Source organism: Channa argus, chromosome 1 (assembly GCF_033026475.1).
Source record: "Channa argus isolate prfri chromosome 1, Channa argus male v1.0, whole genome shotgun sequence".
Classification (NCBI taxonomy): Eukaryota; Metazoa; Chordata; class Actinopteri; order Anabantiformes; family Channidae; genus Channa; species Channa argus.
Window position 1 is genome coordinate 27,839,390 of NC_090197.1, and position 19,865 is coordinate 27,859,254.

Genomic DNA, 19,865 nt, shown 5'->3' on the forward strand with positions numbered 1-19,865 from the left:
TCCATTCATACACCAGATGTCCTCATTGTTTCCCACCTGTCCCAGTTTTCCTGGGCATAGTCTGGACCCTGTATTTATTCCAGAACAATGCAGAGTCTTTCTTTAATCTATCAACAGTAGGCTTGCAGGTTTACAGACTCCCTGGTCAATCACTTTCTCTAGATTAGAATGTGTCCAGAAGAATCATTTAGCTGAACTTGACAATGCTTATGTTTACTGGATATAGTGTACAGTTGATTTTACTGTCAGGTGGTGTAAGCTGCTCTGTGTTTTTAAAGCATATTTTAATATTATCAACTTCAGCGAAATGTTAAAAGCTGTAATGTGCCACATGAAATGTCACATGATTAATAATGATTTAATTTTAATATTTTAAAACAAAAGATATGAAATTTTCTCATACTCTAGGCATGATTTTCCTACTTTATTTACTTGTTAACCAGTTTTCTAATCTGTGTCCTCCAACAATGCTTGTGTATAACAAAATGCTGCACAAGCAGCTGAGTGAAAGTAGAGGTCATTAATGGAGCACTGACGCCTGGTTTTTATAGTTTTTCTTATTTGCTTAAACAATTTGCCCACTCTGAAGTCACATTTTCAAACCAGTTATCGCACAGGCTGAAACAGAAGCTCACTCCCCAAAATGAAATATTCTTTGCAAAATTGTTGGAGCTCATGATGGTGATAAATCTGAAGACTCTGAAGATCTGAGAATGCCAAATTCAAAGTACCAAGTTTGATGAAGAGCACAATGAGCCAAACAGTTTAAATCAACAATAGATTTTATTCCCTTTTCAATAAGAATCATTTCTATTTACAACCAACATGGACACGTTCAGTGTGACAACACCAAGCAACACTATGTTTTTACCTAAACACAAGGTTTGATGCTAACTGCTTACAGACTTCATCATTCACAGAAACTTGCATATAAACTCCTATTTTTTACATAAAGCCCTACAACAGACTCTCAAAAATATTTCTAGAAGCTGCTACTTCTTCCTATAAACAGTCCTCTACTGGTTTTCTCTGCAAAAACAGGTCACATTTCATAAACATTCCTGCTTTATACTTTATCCATATATTTATATAGACTTTAACAAGGCACAAATACTGACTTTTCTCTTTGTAAAAACAAAAACCATAGAAACAAAAAATAAAACGAATCACAAAAAATGTCTCAAGTGAAAATAGAAAAATTCACTTTTCTGTAAAATTCACTCTGAAGCTGCTCAGGTCAAAACATTTATTCTGTTTAAACATTTGAGGTTTGTTGGAGGTTTTCATATATCTGCTGTGATGAAGGAGGAGACATCCACCTGTCCACTTCTCCATCACAAGCAGACACCAGTAAACTCTCAGGTTTACTGATGGCACCTGACTGCATATCGCAGCATACTGAGCGCATCTGAATCATCACAGATGACGTAAACAAATCCTGTGATGTAGTGTTGGAGAGTTTTGAGTTTGGCCGAGTCAGATGTCTCCACAGCGAGTTCCCATCAGGAATCTGTGCAAGTTCATCAGATTTGTTTAATTAATTCTGTCAGTGTTAACTATCGTTACGTTGTTCTGATCAATAGGGATCAATATAGATCGATAGGGAAAATTAAAAATTATAGTTTGGTAGTTTTAGTAACAAAAGTCCATAAAAAAGTTTCTTATTCTTCTCATGATCAATCTGGATCCAGACACAAACCTTACTGCTGATGATCAGTCACCTCACACTTGGACAGTTTCTGATGTCTGCTGACCTAATTTGTCCATTTAGTTTTATTTAAACAGCCTTTACTACACAATTCTTTTTGGGCTTTTTTTTTAGAAATAATAACCTCCTTTTTATATCTAAATAGTGTTTTTTGGAAATTACTTTTTGGAAAGATAGTGATTTTTTTGTGTGTTTTTTGGCACCTATAATAGGAAAAGGCCCGTAAACCTTCTTCAAATACATAAAAATGTGCCTAATTTTTTTGTAAATGTTTTGAGCAAGTATTATAAATTTATACTGAAATATCTTACCATGTAGTTTTTATAACAGATGTTTCTCTGTTGATTTGGCAACTTTTACAATTATACCAAGTTGTTTTTTGAAAAACAACTTGGTCTTTTTTGATCAAAATATTAGAACCTCTTCCCAGGAATAATACATTCGTTTGATAGTTTGTTAAGCCATCACCTAGAAATATTTCCACTTTTATTAATATGATGGCCTTGAGGTCTTTTGAAACAACCATATTTCTTTCTCTCCCTAAATAATAAACACTTTATGCTAACATACTGAAACTTTTTTCCTGGATATATTGCACTTCTTTTTTATTTTTTCTTTGAAAGATTTGTTTTTAAATGTACAACTTTTCTCTAGATATATTACAACCTTTCCAACAATCTATTGAGAATTTTTTCTTAATATTATGACTTTTTTGGAACAGTTTTAGCTTTTCTTTAAGACAAACTTCCTCATTAAACCTGCATGGTTGGTTCATTTGTTCTGTTTCACAGAGAAACTAAAAATAATTTATATGTTTTTTACACGTCTGTCGGTGCTGAGAAGTCCTTTCTATGCTCCGCTTCTACGAGGCGAGATTATTTCAATGCAGAAAAAATACTTTGTGACACTAAAACAGGTTTTTCTAGACTTGGTTTGTGCACAAACATAAGTTAGTTAATGTCATATTAATGGCTGAGAACTTTTGTGTCAGATGTTTGTCCAAATGTTTGGTCTCCTCCAGTGTTTAACTTAACATTTGAGCACTAGCCAAGCTTCGCACAAAGAAAGTGAATAGAGAAACTCTGAGGGTAAATTAGATTTAAAATTAAAAGCGCAACCTAAACTTTCAGGTTGTAGTTGGACTGCTAATATTATGCTAACACTAGTAAAACTAAAGTTTACGTAAATTTAATAAACTCACTTTATGGAGTTATTTTTCTGACTCAAAGCTCATTTAATTTACACCAGAAAATCTAATCAGAGGCTAGCACTCCATCAGTCTTTGTGCTAAGCTAGGCTAACATGTCCAGGACACAAAGAGATAAAAGTGAAACGTGGAGGAGACGGGACAAACTGAATTAATTAAAGTAATTATGTTTTTAATACTTAGAATGTAAATTAAATTTTACATTCCCATTACAGCTGAAATGACAAAGAGTATGACCTGTTATTTGTCATCAACATCACAGTGGATCCATGAAGTCTTCAAAATAGCTGAGCAGTAAGTAATTCTTTTCAGTTTCTATCAAACAGCTGTGACGACCAAACTTTCGGACATTTCCACCATCACACATCAAGACTGCATTTCCCAGAATCCAGCTATTCTGTACACTGTGTTTTCACACCTCTTATTTATAGCCATTCTTCAGTGGTGTGGGAGCACCTTAACCCTTCCATCAGGCTGCCGTGATGAACCAGTTGATTTTGGGAAAGACAGGGGTGGAGTCCAGAGCTATGTGGACTAACCTATGAAGATCGTGCTTCTATAAGGACACACTCTTCATACCCACCTCACCTCCAACAAATCACCACAAACCATAATAGAGGACAGGAGTCACCTGTCTGTCCAAACAGGTACGCACAGGTTCAGGCACATCAACAAATTATCACTATTAGAAACACAAATTAAGGCACAAAGTGAGGAAGGGTTTCAGATGAGAGGGTCTCAGCTAATATAAACACCAGACAAGTCTGTGACGACATTGTGAGGATAAAAGGGGGGTTGATCTGATTGGTTCTCACTGCCTGTAAAAGATTAGGTCTGTATTTGTGTAAAATATATTAGATTTTTTCCAAAGAGCTGCATGATGTGAACCCATCAACATGACGTTCTGGATACTATTGGATTTGTTCTATGCAGTAAACAAGTCGTTCATTTGTGACTTAAATGGTTTCAATAGTAATTAGAAAAAAACAAATTTCTAAAAACATTTTCAGGTGTCAGGTTTGAGCTGAAAGGTGAATAAACATGTGCAGCCACAGAGCTTGTCGGTTGTTTAACACAGTTGGCATCAATCCAAAAACCTTCATTAGCATCAGACCATGGAGGCCTGTTGGAGACATGTCAGCCTCACTACACGGGTCAAGATGTATTTGCTGTTTCACCAAGTGTACGCCTAGACAATGGCAGCATCTTCTGTGTCATAGTTTGTGTATCCCTGGAGGATTTACAAGTTTAGGCCTGATCCGGCCTGATCATCCCTGACCAACAATGCAACTCTTCTTCCTCATGAACTTTTGCTTTTCTGCATCATAAACAAAACCCATGGCAAGACTGGAAGAAAATAGTAGCAACATAAACTGCAGCTATGTACAGTTAGACTCAATTATTCAACACCCATTAAAAATTAGGTGTTTTAGGAAAATTTACAAACTTTCAGCCGTTTGCAACGAACAAATCAAACAAGAACAAGTTAAATATCTCAGAGCAACTCATGTTACATTTGGTTCCTCCAAAGTTAACACAAACTGCTACTTTTATTGCTGCAATCTCAAAATTATTCCTCTCTCTGAATAGAATCCCTCGTAAGAGCACACCTTTGACAATCAGGTATTGTTTTAAGCACACCCAGTGCAACAAACAAGGGCTTCAATAGATGCACCAGGTGTGTTTGAGATAGAACATAAAATATCTGAACTGGCTAGGGGGCTGTTAAGTGTTTGATTGCATGTTAGAAATATGGCTAAGCCCAAAGAATTGTCACAGCTTAAGAGATCACTCCCTTTCTGAAATAGGGAAAGAGATACAAAAAGATAGTGAATGCTGCTTTGGAAGCATAGTTCCAGGGCCAAAGTTAAAGGAACATAGGCTACGCTACATAAATGTGACAGAAAAAGGAAGCTATCAAGGGCTGCAACTAGATTTCTGAGGAGGTAGATTGAGAACAACCCTTGAATGACTGTTAAAGACCTGCAGCAAGGTTTGGGATTCTGTCCTGTGGAGTGATGAAACAAAACTGGAACTTTTTGGGGCTAATGGATCACCGTTATCACTGGAGGAACAACAGTAAAGCAAACGTTGAAAAGAATAACATGCCTACAGTGAAGCCAGGTGGTGGCTCAGTGATGTTCTAGGGCGGCTTTGCTTCTTCTGGCAGTGGAAACCTGCAGCATGTGGAAGACAAGATGAATTAATTTAGGTATCAGGACTTCTGAGGAGAAAATGTCACGCCGTCTGTAAGGAACCGGAAGCTTGGGCACCATTAGCCCTTCCAACAGGACAGTGATTCCAAGCAGACCTCACAGTCCACCAAGGCTTAGTTACTGAAGAATTCCTGGAGGATTCTACCAAAGAAATGGTCTAAGATTCTGCAGGAACGCTGCAAGAAGCTGATGTCTGGCTATGCACCATGTTTGCAGGAGGTCATAACAGCAAAAAGGGGGCTTAACTAAATACTGAAGATGCTTGTCATGAAAGCTGCATTTTTAGTCGACTTTGGAGGAGCCACTTAAAAAGGCAAATAAATTCTACTAGTTTTATTTGTTCATTGACAACAGCTGAAAGTTTGTACATTTTCCTAAAAAAAAATTTTTTTCAAAGGATTGAATAATTTTGAGAACAGCTCTAAAACTGATTTGCAGTTTTTCCCCAAACCTGCCACAGTTATTGTTGTGATTTGAAGCATAGCTTTGTGATTTGATCGTTGCATACTACCCCACCAGAAATTTGGAAGATTGCAACTCACATGCGCAAATCGTTATTATCCGACTGTGCACAACCAACATTCCAAATCAACACAGAATATGGCGAGAGCCATTTTTCAAAGGCTTACACATAGTTAAAAGCAACTTTATCTTCATCCAACAGACTTAGAGGAGTTGACCACAGTATTGAAAGCTGAAGCAGCATTTCCTATTAGGTTTTTGTTAAATAAAAATCCGAAGTTTAGTCTGTGTGACTTGTCGACAGTAGTACAAACACAGTAGTAAAGAACACAGTCGTACCTGAACGCCTTGTTCACACCTGACAGTAAACGTTAGGAGGCTATGCTGCAGATTTAAGGTCAGTGTGGTGTTTCAAGGCATCATGAGACTCAAAGAAGGCAGCTGTGTGTTTTTGTGGGTGGGTGCTGTGGTGCAGTGGGGAAGAGAAAGTTTTTCACTTTTAGGAGGCGTGTCTAAGAAGCAGCGTGGGGGCTGGGCTCCACTGACCATGGGGGTGGTGGTGAGGGGTGGGGGAGCAATCGCAGGAGCAGGCAGGCGCCGGCTTACCTAACACCCCCCCAGAGTCCAAGGGGTATTCCAGAATGGAGGCTGGAGCCAGGGCGTAGGGGTATTCGTACGGTGCGGCATAAATCAGACCCGCTTCAGGCCCTGCCCCCTGCATCAAGGCTGGCGTTCCATTAGGCAGCACCGCCTGGATCTGACGAATCAGAGGCATGAGGGCGGGACCTGTAGGGGCAGGTGTACGGAGGGCAGTAGGTGGGGCCAGGACTGGGGCGGGGCCAGAGAGGACACGAGGAGTCTGAGTGGTGGCTGCAAGAGAGAAGGCAAGGGAGGCTGAGAAAGGGAGGGGGGAAAGGTGGGGGAGTGAGAGGGGAGGGGAGGGTCAAACTCGCTCTGATCTAGTCAGACTCTGATCGGTCAAATTCTGTCTGTGATTGGCTCTTACAGGGTTTGATGTTAGCATCTCTGTACGTCCCGTTGAGGATCGCCAACTCCATCAGCTGCATCTTCTTCAGACTATCCTCGCCCTCCGCCTGCAGAAACAACAGCATTTAAGATTTCTATAAAGTCTTCAGTCTGATCGATGTTCTGTGGCCTTCGTCACTGCAGTGTCTAGTTAAATCTGAAGCCCTTTACACTGATAAAGAAACAGTCAATAAATGTTCTTTAGGAAAACATTTAATATAAAACATCATTATTCTGACAACCGTAAACTGCTGCTGAAGCGCTGTTGACTCAGGATTAGTAATGTGACCTGTTATACTTTAGGTAAATTATCAAACAGAATCTGACAGTGACCATGTGCGGATCAGTTATTTATACAGGTCCTGCAGGATGTCGCCTAATACCTAAGTCCTCACATCATCTCTGATCAGTGCTCTAAAATAAATAGCCAATCCATGGATACTTAAACAAATGTATATACCTGAAAAGGTCCATCCATCTCAATGAATATGTGAAATAATGGAGTATAACCTATGGAGGACCACAAGAGTTGCTGATAAATATTACAAGATTCCATCTACTGATTTTTAATGGTACAATTAAAGCTAAATATATAACTATAAATAATTAGAAATTAATTGTTTAATCCATACTTCCTTAATCATTATTATAAACAATGATGGTTATTATGACCATACTGATGTACCGTTTGTAATCCACATGTAAAGAAACGTAATGATTTGATGTTTTAGAAGACGATGCGAATAATGTTAAATAAAAACCTAAGTCACTCCTAAATTATTGGTGAAAATTTTTGGTTCCTTTTCCACAGTTTAATCGCCAAAGTGTGTGATGAATCTGTGCGATGAATCATCCCACAGGTTTGAGAAGAGCAGCAGCATGATCTCCACCAGCCACGGCTTCTACCACCTTTTTTATAACAGTAATGTTTGACCTCGGCTGGAAACGGACAATCAGAGAGCACAGTCTTCCGTTTGCTTTTCTTTATCATTTACCAGCTCAAGGCAAAAGGTGTCAAAGCTAAATAATGTAAGAAATGGAAAAAAGAAAATAAAAAACTGATTATTTAAACAGAGAGCAAATACATTAACAAGTGGAAACTGGCTTTTTAAATATTTGCTTTTTAAAAACCTGCGTCTAGAATCCAGTTTATAAATTAAAATTTTTCTCTTTTAAATTTTAATTTTCAAATTGATTTATAAATTCCAGGATTTAGCTTAGAATTCATTTACTTAAAAAGCTGTACTTATTGTGTTTCATGTTGTATTGAGAAATTCTTTTTAACAGGATTTCTTGCTGTATTTGTTTCATTTGTAAATCGATTTAATAATTCCTCTTTAAAAAAATTTTAACTTTGAAATTTTAATTTATGAAATAAATTCGTCTATTTATTGATGTTTTGAATAATGAATAGTAATATTATTTATTACTGTGTTTTAATCGTAATATGAAAAATAAGTTGATGAAATCCTGTATCATTTAACACATGAATCAATAACTACACTTTGGAATTATCTGTAACTGTAGAAAACATTTAACTGCCTACCTTAAAAATGTACCACTAATAAATGACAATGTATAAATATCTCAAAGTGCATGTCTACCTGTGTATATACAGAAAAGTGTCATATCTTCTAAAAGAGTAACAACTACTAAATGAGTGACTAAATTGTAAAAAATATTTACTTGACCATGCACAATTTACTTTAAAATCAAATGATCAGATTAAGTCCAGTTTTAATTCTATCCCAAACTGATTTGCTCACCTGTGCAGAGTGGACACCTGTCCTAAACTCACTAATGATCTTGTTAACTAATTACATAATTCGTTAATTAATTAATTTGAAATTTTCGCTCAACCAACTGCAAACAATTTCTGCACTGCTATTAATGGCACATCAATAGAACAACAACTTCACAAATGTCCTGTCAGCTTTGAACACACACACACACACACCCCACATGATCAGATTCTCTTCCTCTTTCTTTTGCCTGGTGCCTGGAGTTTTTCTTACTCCTTACTGGTCAAATGAAATGGGGGAAGTGAGAGTGATGGAAGTGAGGATCAGCAGAATCACAGTATTTCCTGTCTGTCACACACACAGAAACACACACACAAAGAAACACACTGACCAGCTTCATTCAGACTGGCTTAAACACCACCACACAATATCCTTTCTAGAATTTCCACATGTGATTAATAAATTATCAACATATTAACTAAAGAATAGCTCTCAGTGACTTTTAATGTTGAGCTGAGAATCATAGGAAGCTTCAAAAGTCTAACATTAGGTTAAATGAAGTCAGTATCTTTTCTGTGTGAGACATTTTTCCTTGTTTTTGTTTCCTGTGTTTGTGATTCCTTTGGTATTAACATAAATATTCTCATATTTTTGTCACCATTAACACTTAGTGTCCCTGTAAAGGCAATTTCAGCATCCATGCCTCCACCACAGTATCCAGGAGAGGTTGGACTATTTTTGTCCACAGTGCTTCTTCTCCTCCTCCTCCTCTTGACTGTGGCCACTGTACTTAGCTGCCATGATGTTTTTCACACAGTAGAAGCCGATAAGTCCATACTGTGTCAACATTTAACATCTGCGATCACACGATTCCTATCCTTTCTCAATAACATAGTGACATCGGGTATTTCCACATGCAGGTTTACAAGTTCACAACTACAACACCTGTAATACACCTCAGAGGGTAGAGCTCTGGTGTACTCACAGCAGGCACCAGCAGCTTGTTGACCTCCTCCACAGCTCGTTTGAGTTTGATCTCTGCTCGGTTCTGAGCATCCTCTACTGTTATAAGGACATGAAGCTCCTCGTTCAGGTGCTCCCAGTTCGGCTTCCCTCGGTTCTGTTCCTCCTGCAAACACAGGTGGAGACAGAGAAGTGGAGAAAGTCAGTTCAGGTGGATAGTTTGGGATATTTTGGGGAATAAAAAAACCTAACCACCAAACAGACCCACTCAACCTGTTCACTGCAGTATATCGGTGCAGTACGAGCACAGAGCTGCTTACTCATTAAAAACATACATGATTCATACTTTGTAGTGTCCCTGAATGTACCGCAACTGCAGACAGCAGCATTTTACAGTAGTTGATGCTAAGTTAGTGTTTCTTCAATATTAAACCTACACACAAAGACAAATGATCCAGTTACAACGATAAAGGAGGAAATTTCAACACCTACTACCCTCCTGAATGTAAGTAAAGATAAATATTCAACTAGCTTGTTTATTAGCACCTGTCACACAGCAAATATTGTACAATAAGTGAATAATGTTCTTATTGTGATACCTCTCTCTCTTCTTCCATTTCTGGCTAAGACACTTGAACAAGCAATCTTCAATCAACTCTCAGATTTTCTTTCTCTCTGGTATCTGCAGTCTTCGACACTGTGATCCATCAGATCCTCCTGTCCACACTCTCTGACCTGGGCATCTTTGGATCACCTCTGGCCTGGATGAACCTTCAAAGTATCTTGGCAGGGGCAAGTTTCTAACTCTCACAGCCTCAGAGGCTACATGCCTGGTTGTTTCCATCGAATGACTCCGCTGTCCAATTATGCATTTCTGCCTGTCTCTCTGACATCTCTGCTTTAATGAGACAGATACATCTTCAACTCAATCTCTGAGACAGAAGTTCTAGTTTTCTCAGCCAGACATTCAACACAACAGATTTTTAATCAGCCAAAATAGACAGACATCACACAACTGCTTAGATCTCTGGACACAGTGGTCAACTCCACAGCATCTTCCTACCTTAACTCCTTCATTCGGGTCTACAGTCCGTCCCGCCAACAACGCTCTGCCAACAAATGGCATCTGGTGGTCTCATCCCAATCTTTTCCTCTCTGTCCTATTATGCACTTGTGTGTCTTGAAATAAAAATAGTTCTTCTCATAGGCCTCTGCTTTAATCTTTTCTCTTTGACTTAGATTTTTTTCCTGCTTTGTACCTCACCTGTGAGTTGCTTTGGTTAAAAGCATCTGCCAAATGACTAAATGTAAGTGCAATGTACATGTGGACATCTCTGGGTTTTTTCCACCGTTGATCTGTCACCACGTATCTCCTCCTGTTCACATTTACACCATGTTCTCCACAGGGATGTCTGGTTTACATCGTCATGTGTTGTCTGTCACTAGCAAGAAAGCCTAAGGCTACAGGCTTTGATGCTGGAACAATGCACAAACACTGTGTGCAGATAGAGCTTAATAGAGTTGTAGTGTATTGTTACATTTACATTATTTCATATGGCTTTTCAGACTATAATTTAAAGACATTTAAGTAAAATTCAACAAGAGCGGCTATTGTCATAGTTAAAACACCCACATTTGAGACCATTGCAAACCCGCTAAATGTGGTTGCCCTAGTGACATTACAGATCCTTTTGTTACTGTGACTGAAGTAACACACAGTTACTCCATGGGTCACTGCCTGGCACATAAACCAATAGTAACTTTGAGTCCTGCGCTAGCTAACTTTCTGTTCCATTATTTTATTCGCTTTTCCTACTACTTTCTTTATGTAATCTATTACCTGTAAAGGAATTACATATGCTGCTGTGAAAGGATTGCTTCAAAGAGAATTTTGCTGTACAGAAATGTCCAATGACAATAAAGAATTATCTTATCTTATCTTATATTAACTATTATTTAGCAGATGACCTGTTAGCTAACCATCCCAGTTAGGTTATTTTCAGCCCTCAGGATCAGCACGGTGCAGTGTTGGCATAGTGGCCCACGGTGGTATCGCACTTCCACATTAGATTATGTCAGGCCAAAAAGGATTTTTCTCGTATAGAATCATTAGAAAACAAGCGGCTATAAAATAGTAAAATACCCGAATTTGATTCACTCCATTATGCTTTGAAAAATCTAGAAAAGCTGTGAAACTATTTTATTTTATTCATGTGTGTGGAAGTGGCAGGTTGCTGGGGAGCATGCTGTATGGGCCAAACAATGGGGAAGCTTTAGGATTTTTGAGGTCATTTTTAAAGACTAGAAGCCAGAAAATTTAGGCCTCTGCCACTGAGCAGCCTTCACAGGATTGAACTCTAATCTGCCCAGCAACCTGAAGACCTACAGCTGATTGGATGATGAGTTGTGATAATAAATAAGTCTTTGTGAGCTTCAGCGGGATGTCGGCCAGAAACAACAAACCAAACATCTGGTTTCTGTTTCCTCCTGTTTTCCCTCCAGGTTCATGTATCTGTGCTGGCATAGCAGGAGGCTAACCTTGTTCACGGCAGGGTTGTCGCAGCAGTTTGACCTGAAATATTTGAAATAGTTTTCAACTCGTTGTCTTCTTCCTCACTTACAGTTTTAAGACAGGGCAGCAGATTTTGTCACCAGGAGACGATTTATATTAATGTCTGATGAGACATTTCAGAGTTTCTTCAGTAAATCAGAGCCATCTTTGCTCTCTCGCCCACGTTTAATAAAATTGTGTTCAGTCTCTTGACAAACACCAGCTGCAGTCTGACCTCTGACCCATCAGGCCTCCCTGTCTGAAGTAATATTTAAAATTTCTGGTTGGAAAAGATGAACAGGCGTTCCTTCATATCCCAATAAACCTAATCAATACGTCTTCACAAAGATCCATTTTTTCTGTGTGGTAAAAACAAGCTCTGTTCCCCAGCACAGAGCTCACACAGGCACAAAATGTGTCAGCAACAAACTCCGGTAAAACAGTATCGCATTGAAAATGTGAATAAAGCACACAAAGGTGAAAGTCTCATCTGCTGTGGATCTGATTAGTCCAACAAAACCCTTTCGTTATGTGAGAGGCTACAGAGAAAATAATCAGAAGTTGTAGTAAGTTACTCTGTTTGTACCCTTCAACACAAACATGCGAATTAAAGTGTAAACAGCTCACTGTTCCTAATAAAGTGACCATTCTGTGTGTGTGTGTGTTTGTGTGTGTGTGTGTGTGTCTGTTACCTTCTTCCGGTCCCTCATGGAGCCCTTCCCTCTCACCATGATCTTACAGCCCGTTTCAGCCTCCAGCTGCTTCGCTGTCAGACCTCGAGGACCCAGGATTCTCCCCACAAAGTTAAACTGAGAAACAATGGGGGTTATGATGACGATGACAGCATCAATTAGCAAATACACTGTATTAACAGGAATCTGTTCCCCCAATGCATGCAGGGAGGATTCCTGACAACCGCAGTCACATGATCGGCACTCATTTGAAAACACCCAGGACTAAATCTATTCTAAGAACCAGATGATCTGCATCAGAATTAAAAACCTAACCCTGTTCTCCCCACCCCATAGTGCCCTTGACATTGATGTGTTCGTAAAGAGCAAAAACAATTAAAACCCCTAAAAAATCTAAAACTATTTTTGCCTGCTTTTTTCTTCTGCTCTGCGTCTGACTACCCCCCACCAGACCCGTATTGACCAATCAGTGTCCACCATGTTTCTACCTGCAAGTCCCCCAGCTCCTCTACCTCACACTGTCATCAAGTCCAGGTCTCTGGTCTCTGTTAAACTACCAGCTCAATCCCCATCACTGCAGGTCTCAAGACATCACTGCCCCGCCTCCCCTCCATAGAAAGCTCCACTACAGACTCACATCGGGGAAGTCCTTCACGGGGACATAGAGTTTTTCTTGCAGCTGCACGGTAGGGCCGACGGCCTCCGGCAGCTCGTTGTTCTTCTTCTCTGATCCGTTCAGAGTGTCGTTGTACATGTCCTTCCTCACACGGCTGATCTCTGAAACACACACACAGTCAGAAAGCCCAGCCCAGTCTTGTCTCACCTAACAAGTCTGAGAACTGGTCCAGCTCCAAATAACCTGGTGTCCTTGAGCTCACTGAACATCTACATCACTTCCTGCCCTTCTGGAGTTTAATAAGGACAGAGCTGAGGTTGAATCAGGACAAAAGCTCATTCACATTTATCAGACGTCCTGAGGTTTGCTCAGTATTCGTTTTATTGAGGTGTAAGGACCTAGTAGTGCTGCGTTCACTTCTTATCTCAGCTCTGGTAAAAAAAAAAAAAACTGCTTTAAAGAGTCTTCACATCTCAGTTTTGTGTTATTTGATCGTCTTTTCACCATTGACCCCGTGTCCGTCTGGACTCTATGTATGGCCCCGTGCTGGTCTCCTAAACCTGCCTAGATTCTGTCTTCAGAAAACTTCACCTTCGCTATTTCCTCTCAGTGTCTGAGTGTTGGTCTGGTGTCAGACACACAAACAAACTTTTGTTACTGATGTTTTCAAACCTGTGTAATTATTTTGAATCCTCCTATCACCATCATCATCCTAACAACCGTCACTCAGTGTTTTTGCTACACTGCGTGAGAAAAGAACACAACTCAACGACCAGTGCAAACACACACGCAGACACACACAGAAATGATTTAAACAGATAGTAAATGTATTGTGCTGCTGGGAAACTTCAGTTTCAGTCACAGCTGGACACGAAGCTGAATCAATGACGAAGAACCTGCAGGTCACTGATGATCAAAGGAAACACTCATCCATCACCTGCTCCACATGTATTCAGTGAGGGTGGGTGTAGCTAATAAAGTGACCAGTCATTGTTTTTTAGATACTGTATTTTTACTGAAGTACTAATTTACTATTTTAAAACACTGAAAGAAACTATATTCTGCAAACTATATTCTATATAGTTTTGTAAAAACAAAGAAAATATCAACAGCTAAACACCAGACTATCAGTCAACCAATAATCAATAATCAGTGATTTCACTTCCTGTCTTTCAGCTGATCTGTGTTATTCTGCAGTAAATGTACAATATTAGCCAGTTAACTAAATACATTTACTCATGGAATGGACCTAACAACAAATATGTTATTCTTACTTTATTGATGTATTTTGTAGTCTATATGGAGGGTTAGGGTTAGAAAAGTACTTAACTCTGAAAGACTCCCCTACTCTGGGGCTTTAGTTACTTTATTACTGAAGATAAAATTCAAAATTTACTAGTAAAGCATGTGATCATCCTGATCTGGCTTTTTCTTCTTCATCTAAGGATTTTCTGATTCTTTACTGAGAAAATTATCACCATATGGAAGTAATCTATTACTCACAGTCAGCTCCTCTATCAGTAGAATACTACTGACACAACAATATGGGATATTAACATTTTCTGCTCAAGTACTTTTACCTTTCATGCTGTATGCACATTGGCTTGAAATGCACTTTATTTCTGAGTACTTTTCTTTAGTAAAGACAGCTGAGATGAAACAGTAAAACATATCAGAAAAAAAAAATTATGGTATGAAGAGATCATTTTACTCAGAAAAATCACTTTTACTTTTACTAGTTTTACATATTCAAGAAATGTAAATAAATCTAAGAATGCAGTACTTTTATACTAGTTGTATACTACTAATACTTCTTCAAACACTGCTGAATTGTAATGAAGTACTTTTAACTTTATTACTACTAATAGTAGAAAGTCACCTGCTGAATTAGTACCTTTACTTCTGATATTTTCTTTTTCCAAAGAGAAACTGGATACATTTACAAAAAACTTTATGAACGCAGTATTATTACTCCGTAATTTTAACGTGTGCTCACACACTCTGGTTCCGGGTCTCACCTTCGTCTAGCAGCCGCTCCAAGTGCTGGAAGATCCCGCAGAAGTTCGGCAGACTGCTCATCAGCTTCTTGTCGTTCATCAGCTGCATCAGATAATCCGGACTGGGCCTGGGCTTGTCCTTTCCCTCCATCTCCACCACCATGGTCCGCAGCACACGAAACAACACTGAACCTGCTCCGCAACCTGCCGGATCACTGTGGACCTCTGCTGTGTGTGACCATCCAGAAACATCCAGACCCGGTCTCGGAGCGGCTGTCCGTTTGCTCTTCTTCTGCTTTTTCCAAAAAACAAAACAGAACAATTCTCCCAGGGTTTGTGACTTGATCCAGAGCAGGATCCAGATCAGAATCCGGTGTGACTTCGGGTTTCCTCCCCCCCCCTCCCTCTCCCTCTCCACGGAGCTCTGCGGGGCTCAGCGTCTGTCTGTCGGCCAGCTGCGGCTCCGTACCTCCGCTGCGTCCGGTCCTACGGAGTCTCACACACGGACTGACTGAAACCATTGGGGGGTCAAGTTCAGAAGCAGGGAACACAGACCTTCCGGACCGTGCCTTCGAAATAAAAGCCCGACCTTTCCGAATAAAAGGCTGTGCCAGAAAAACGATCTCATGACCACACTAAACACTAAACTTTTAAAGGTGAAAAAATGAAATTACGGAATTACATTGAAGTCACAATGTTGTAAAATTGACCAAACGGCTAAAGCATTTACAGCTAAAAATCACGTAAAAATATATATATTTACCAACATGAAGTAATTAAAGATGAACAACTTCAATGTTTTATTCCACAGGCAGAGAAATTTAGATCAAAACACAAATTACTCTGTTGTAGAATAAACTTATTCACACACAAAGTGTTTGAAGGCAGGTGATAAGGGATGAATGTTATAAATATATTCATGACAAACGTTTCTGTAATAAAACTATTACCACAGAAAATGCAACTTTTATTTTGAAAGCGGTATGTCCTAACATCCTGTTCCTATTTTACAACTTTATTTAGACGTTTTATTAAAGATAAAGAGGAAAAACAGTGAATCAAAAAGTTGATATGATGTTTACGCATTAAATATAACTAAAATAATTTTATTACAACAGGAAACACAAGACTGCAGCGAGTACTTTACTAATTTGGTTCATTAATTCTACTTTATCTACTCATTAAGGTGACGTAGGACTTGTTTCTCTGTGGTTTTGGTTTTAATATATAAATGTGTAAATTGTGGCTCTCCAGAGGGAGGGAGGGCTGTGGGGGTGGGGTGGGTTAGGGATCTGGTTCTCAGGCGCTGCTGTGAATAAAACGTTTCTCACTTTGAATCTGTTGCTTTAAATTCTTTAATTGGTTTAATGGTTTAATTCTTTTTCATATGTAAACGAACCCCCCACCCCACCACCCCATCTCCTGGGAGCCAGAGGGGAGAAGAAAAGGCCTGAAAGGAGAGGAAGGAGAGGAGGGGGAGGAGAGGAAGAATAAAACAACACTACTTCTTCTTTTTCTGTTGCTTTGGCCGAAAACTCATCTCTCAGACTCAGGAATGTTCCACCCAGGGTTTAGTCTGTCAGGAATTTGCTCTACCCTCTGATTGGTGGATGACCAAACCTACAGCCAGGACCCAGGGCTGAGAATCAGCCTGTTTAAAAATCTGACCACAAAGATGCAGAAGTGCATCTGGATACATCAGGATACAAGTCTGCACCTGTGGGGTCAGTCCAAGGTTAATCTGTAAGACTCACCTGTTAGACGGTGTGTCCTGTTATTATGACGACTAGTAAACATTGGCTGGCATGTGACATACAATATTTTGATTTCAGTCATACAACTACTGCAGCAGTACGACAAAGAACTTACAGCTACTATAAAGACCTGCAGTAGTACTTCAGTAGTTCTGTGTGGGTGTGTTTAGTGAAGAATTTTTGGAATGGCCGAAATCTGGGCCCACACAACTCTCTGATTGGACAAATAACATCATTGTTCACTGAATCACGTGACCTTCAGACAACCTTTAGGCTGAGCAAAGGTCACATTAACATTTCTTCACATAGACACACGGTGAAAAGAAAAATAATTGTCACTAATGTTGCAGTTTCCTTGTCATGAAATGTGATGGGATATTCACAAAAGTCACTAATACCAACAAACAGAATATTTCATATCTGATAAAACTCAAATGGTCATGACCGTTCTGTCTTTTTTGAACTAACCCATTAAACATAGAAAGTGAAAAAGCGATGGTGACATGAGGCTTCTGGTGTCACATCACTTGGAGTCCTACAAACGAAATGAGAATGAAGGTGAGGTTAGGAAGTAATTAGAAAATTAGGCTGTGGGAAACAGTGTTTTGTTTACAGCACATGGGAAATGTGCATCTATTAGAAATGTTCTATCAATCAACTACTATGGCAGTCAAGGAGCCTCATGGTTTGGGGCTTTGCTGCCCCTTGCCATTTAGGAGGGGAAGATTATTACCCAAGTTTAATATTGAGAAGAAATTGTCAGAAGAAGCTGGTTATGTAGCAGGACCCTAAACACTGAAGTAAATTAATCATGTAAATCCATGACAGAATGGCTTCAGAGACACAAACTTCACCTTCTGAAGTGGCCCAGTCAGACCCTAACCCAATAAAGACACTTTGGAATGACCTCAATAGAGCCGTTTATACCAGACATTTTAAGAATATGGCTAAGCTAAGGCAGTTCTGTAGAGGAGTTTCGTCCAAAATTCCTGCAGGTCTAATCGAAACTACGTGAAGTCTTTGCTTAAGGTTAATACAGCTAACAGTTCTTTAACCAGTTATTAAAACACATTTTCTATCCCTTTTCCCACTTTTAATCCAAAAAACAACCTCCCAGATTTACTTGCATTTGTTTATAGACCAGTCTTGCTGGGTACAATAAAGCGGTGATGCTTTGCAGCATGTAGCTTATAAGTCTAAGGTCGTGTCCTAAATCTGTCCCTGAGGGACATACACTGAGGTATTCACATCCTACCTGCAGTTGTATTAAGTCATCACTAACAACTGTTTAAGCTGCACTTAACTTTCGCATCTCTAAAACAGGGAGCATTGCTTTTGGGATTGTATGCAGAAAGTAGAATACATGCCACTACTTCTTCGTTCCACTGTGGAAGTTTTGAGCGAAGAGATTTACACAGTCACACAAACATTTTAAATACAGATCAGCCTCAGAGGTCAAAGGTCAGAATCAGTCACTGGAATCGCTTTTACACATTGTTTTAATCTGCTGAAGGTTTCTAACATATCCCAATGTGTCCTCAGTCTGTGTCCTTACTGTGTCCTGTGTCCTCAGGTCTGGTGCCATCTCTGAACAACAGGAAGCAGCCGATGAATGCGGAGTGTGTTCACATCAGCTGACTGTGAGCTGGACCTTTGTCCTCCATCACACAATAGGACAAAAGGACAAAAGGAGACGTTTCTTCTGAAGAACAAAGAGTCTTCACAGCTAAGAGACACAAACAGTGAAACGGTGTGAGAAGATTTGTGTTAATCATTAGACTCATTGGTAACATCAGACAAACAGATGTTCAGCATTTTGTAACAAACATGAAGAAAAAAAAAAGTTTACATGTGAAATATGTTCAGGCAACTTTTACCTGTTGACACAAAAACCTAAAACAACAACATGAAACCATATGAACAAACAGTCCGGATTATGAACAAGAGAATCCTCCAGTGCAAGTCCAGGCTGGGACAACCTGCAGTTAGGATTAAGCCCTGTGTTTGGAATGAAGGATCAGATCAGACAAACAGAGGGTTCAGGATTTAGATTCTGACCTGAATAAAACATCACAAGCATCAGGAGCAGGATCAGGATCAATTTTCTCTGATCTGAGACTGTTTGACAAGCAATTCCTGCACTTTCTGAGTTGTCTGACAGGCTGTTGCTTACACCTAATGACACTGGACAATTAATAATTTAGTTTTTTATCAAGTTGTGTACATATCTGAGGTACTTAATGGTAGTATTTCTAGATGCTTTATACTTCTATTCCAAACACAGGTGACAGAATCAGAATCAGAAAACTGTTTAATGCCAGGCACAGTTAAGAACACTTAACAGTACTAGGAATTTGTCTTGGTGCAAACACATTAGCTAGAATATAAAGTTAGAATGCAAAGGTGTGACAAACAACAAATATATAGTATGTACACACAGACAGAATAAAATACAATAAAAATGAAATAAAATAACTATATAAAACTATATAAAGTTAAGAAAACTTGTATTTTTACTATTGTATGATGCTGACTGAAGGACAACAGTGCCTAGTACTGTAGTACTGGTATTGTACCAGAATACAAACTGAGGGTACACCGACCTCCTCTCATCTCCTTAGACTTTCTCCCACAGTTGGGTCCAGTCTCTGATGAGTCCTGGATCTAGTGTGGGATGTTTGGACAGAGTCCAGAGGTCTGATCCCTCCTCCCCACCCCCCTGGTTTCTTTGTCCCTGTCCTTGGCCTCCTCAGTGAGTCCTCTGAGTCTTTCAGCAGCAAAGAAAAGCAGATTGTCTTCATCGGGGGGACGCCTTGTTTCAGGAAGTCCAGGGGGGGAGGATCAGATGAGTGGGAGGTGGGGGGGTAGAACGTCAAGGCCAGGGACTCTTTTATACTGGGTGTTTTCCGCCCGGCGACAGCTGATTCATAT

General features: G+C 39.4%; 1 protein-coding gene across 1 annotated transcript; it reads right to left on the bottom strand.

Annotated features, from left to right (window-relative positions):
- Positions 1 to 764: 764 nt before the first annotated feature.
- Positions 765 to 15,691, bottom strand: LOC137130911 (protein quaking-B-like). Its single transcript, XM_067511597.1, has 6 exons — positions 15,202 to 15,691; positions 13,205 to 13,344; positions 12,568 to 12,684; positions 9,347 to 9,490; positions 6,600 to 6,687; positions 765 to 6,487 (listed from the first exon to the last, which is right to left on the bottom strand). The coding sequence occupies exons 1-6, from the start codon at positions 15,341 to 15,343 to the stop codon at positions 6,093 to 6,095; spliced, it is 1,026 nt and encodes a 341-aa protein (XP_067367698.1). The 5' UTR covers positions 15,344 to 15,691; the 3' UTR covers positions 765 to 6,092.
- Positions 15,692 to 19,865: the final 4,174 nt, after the last annotated feature.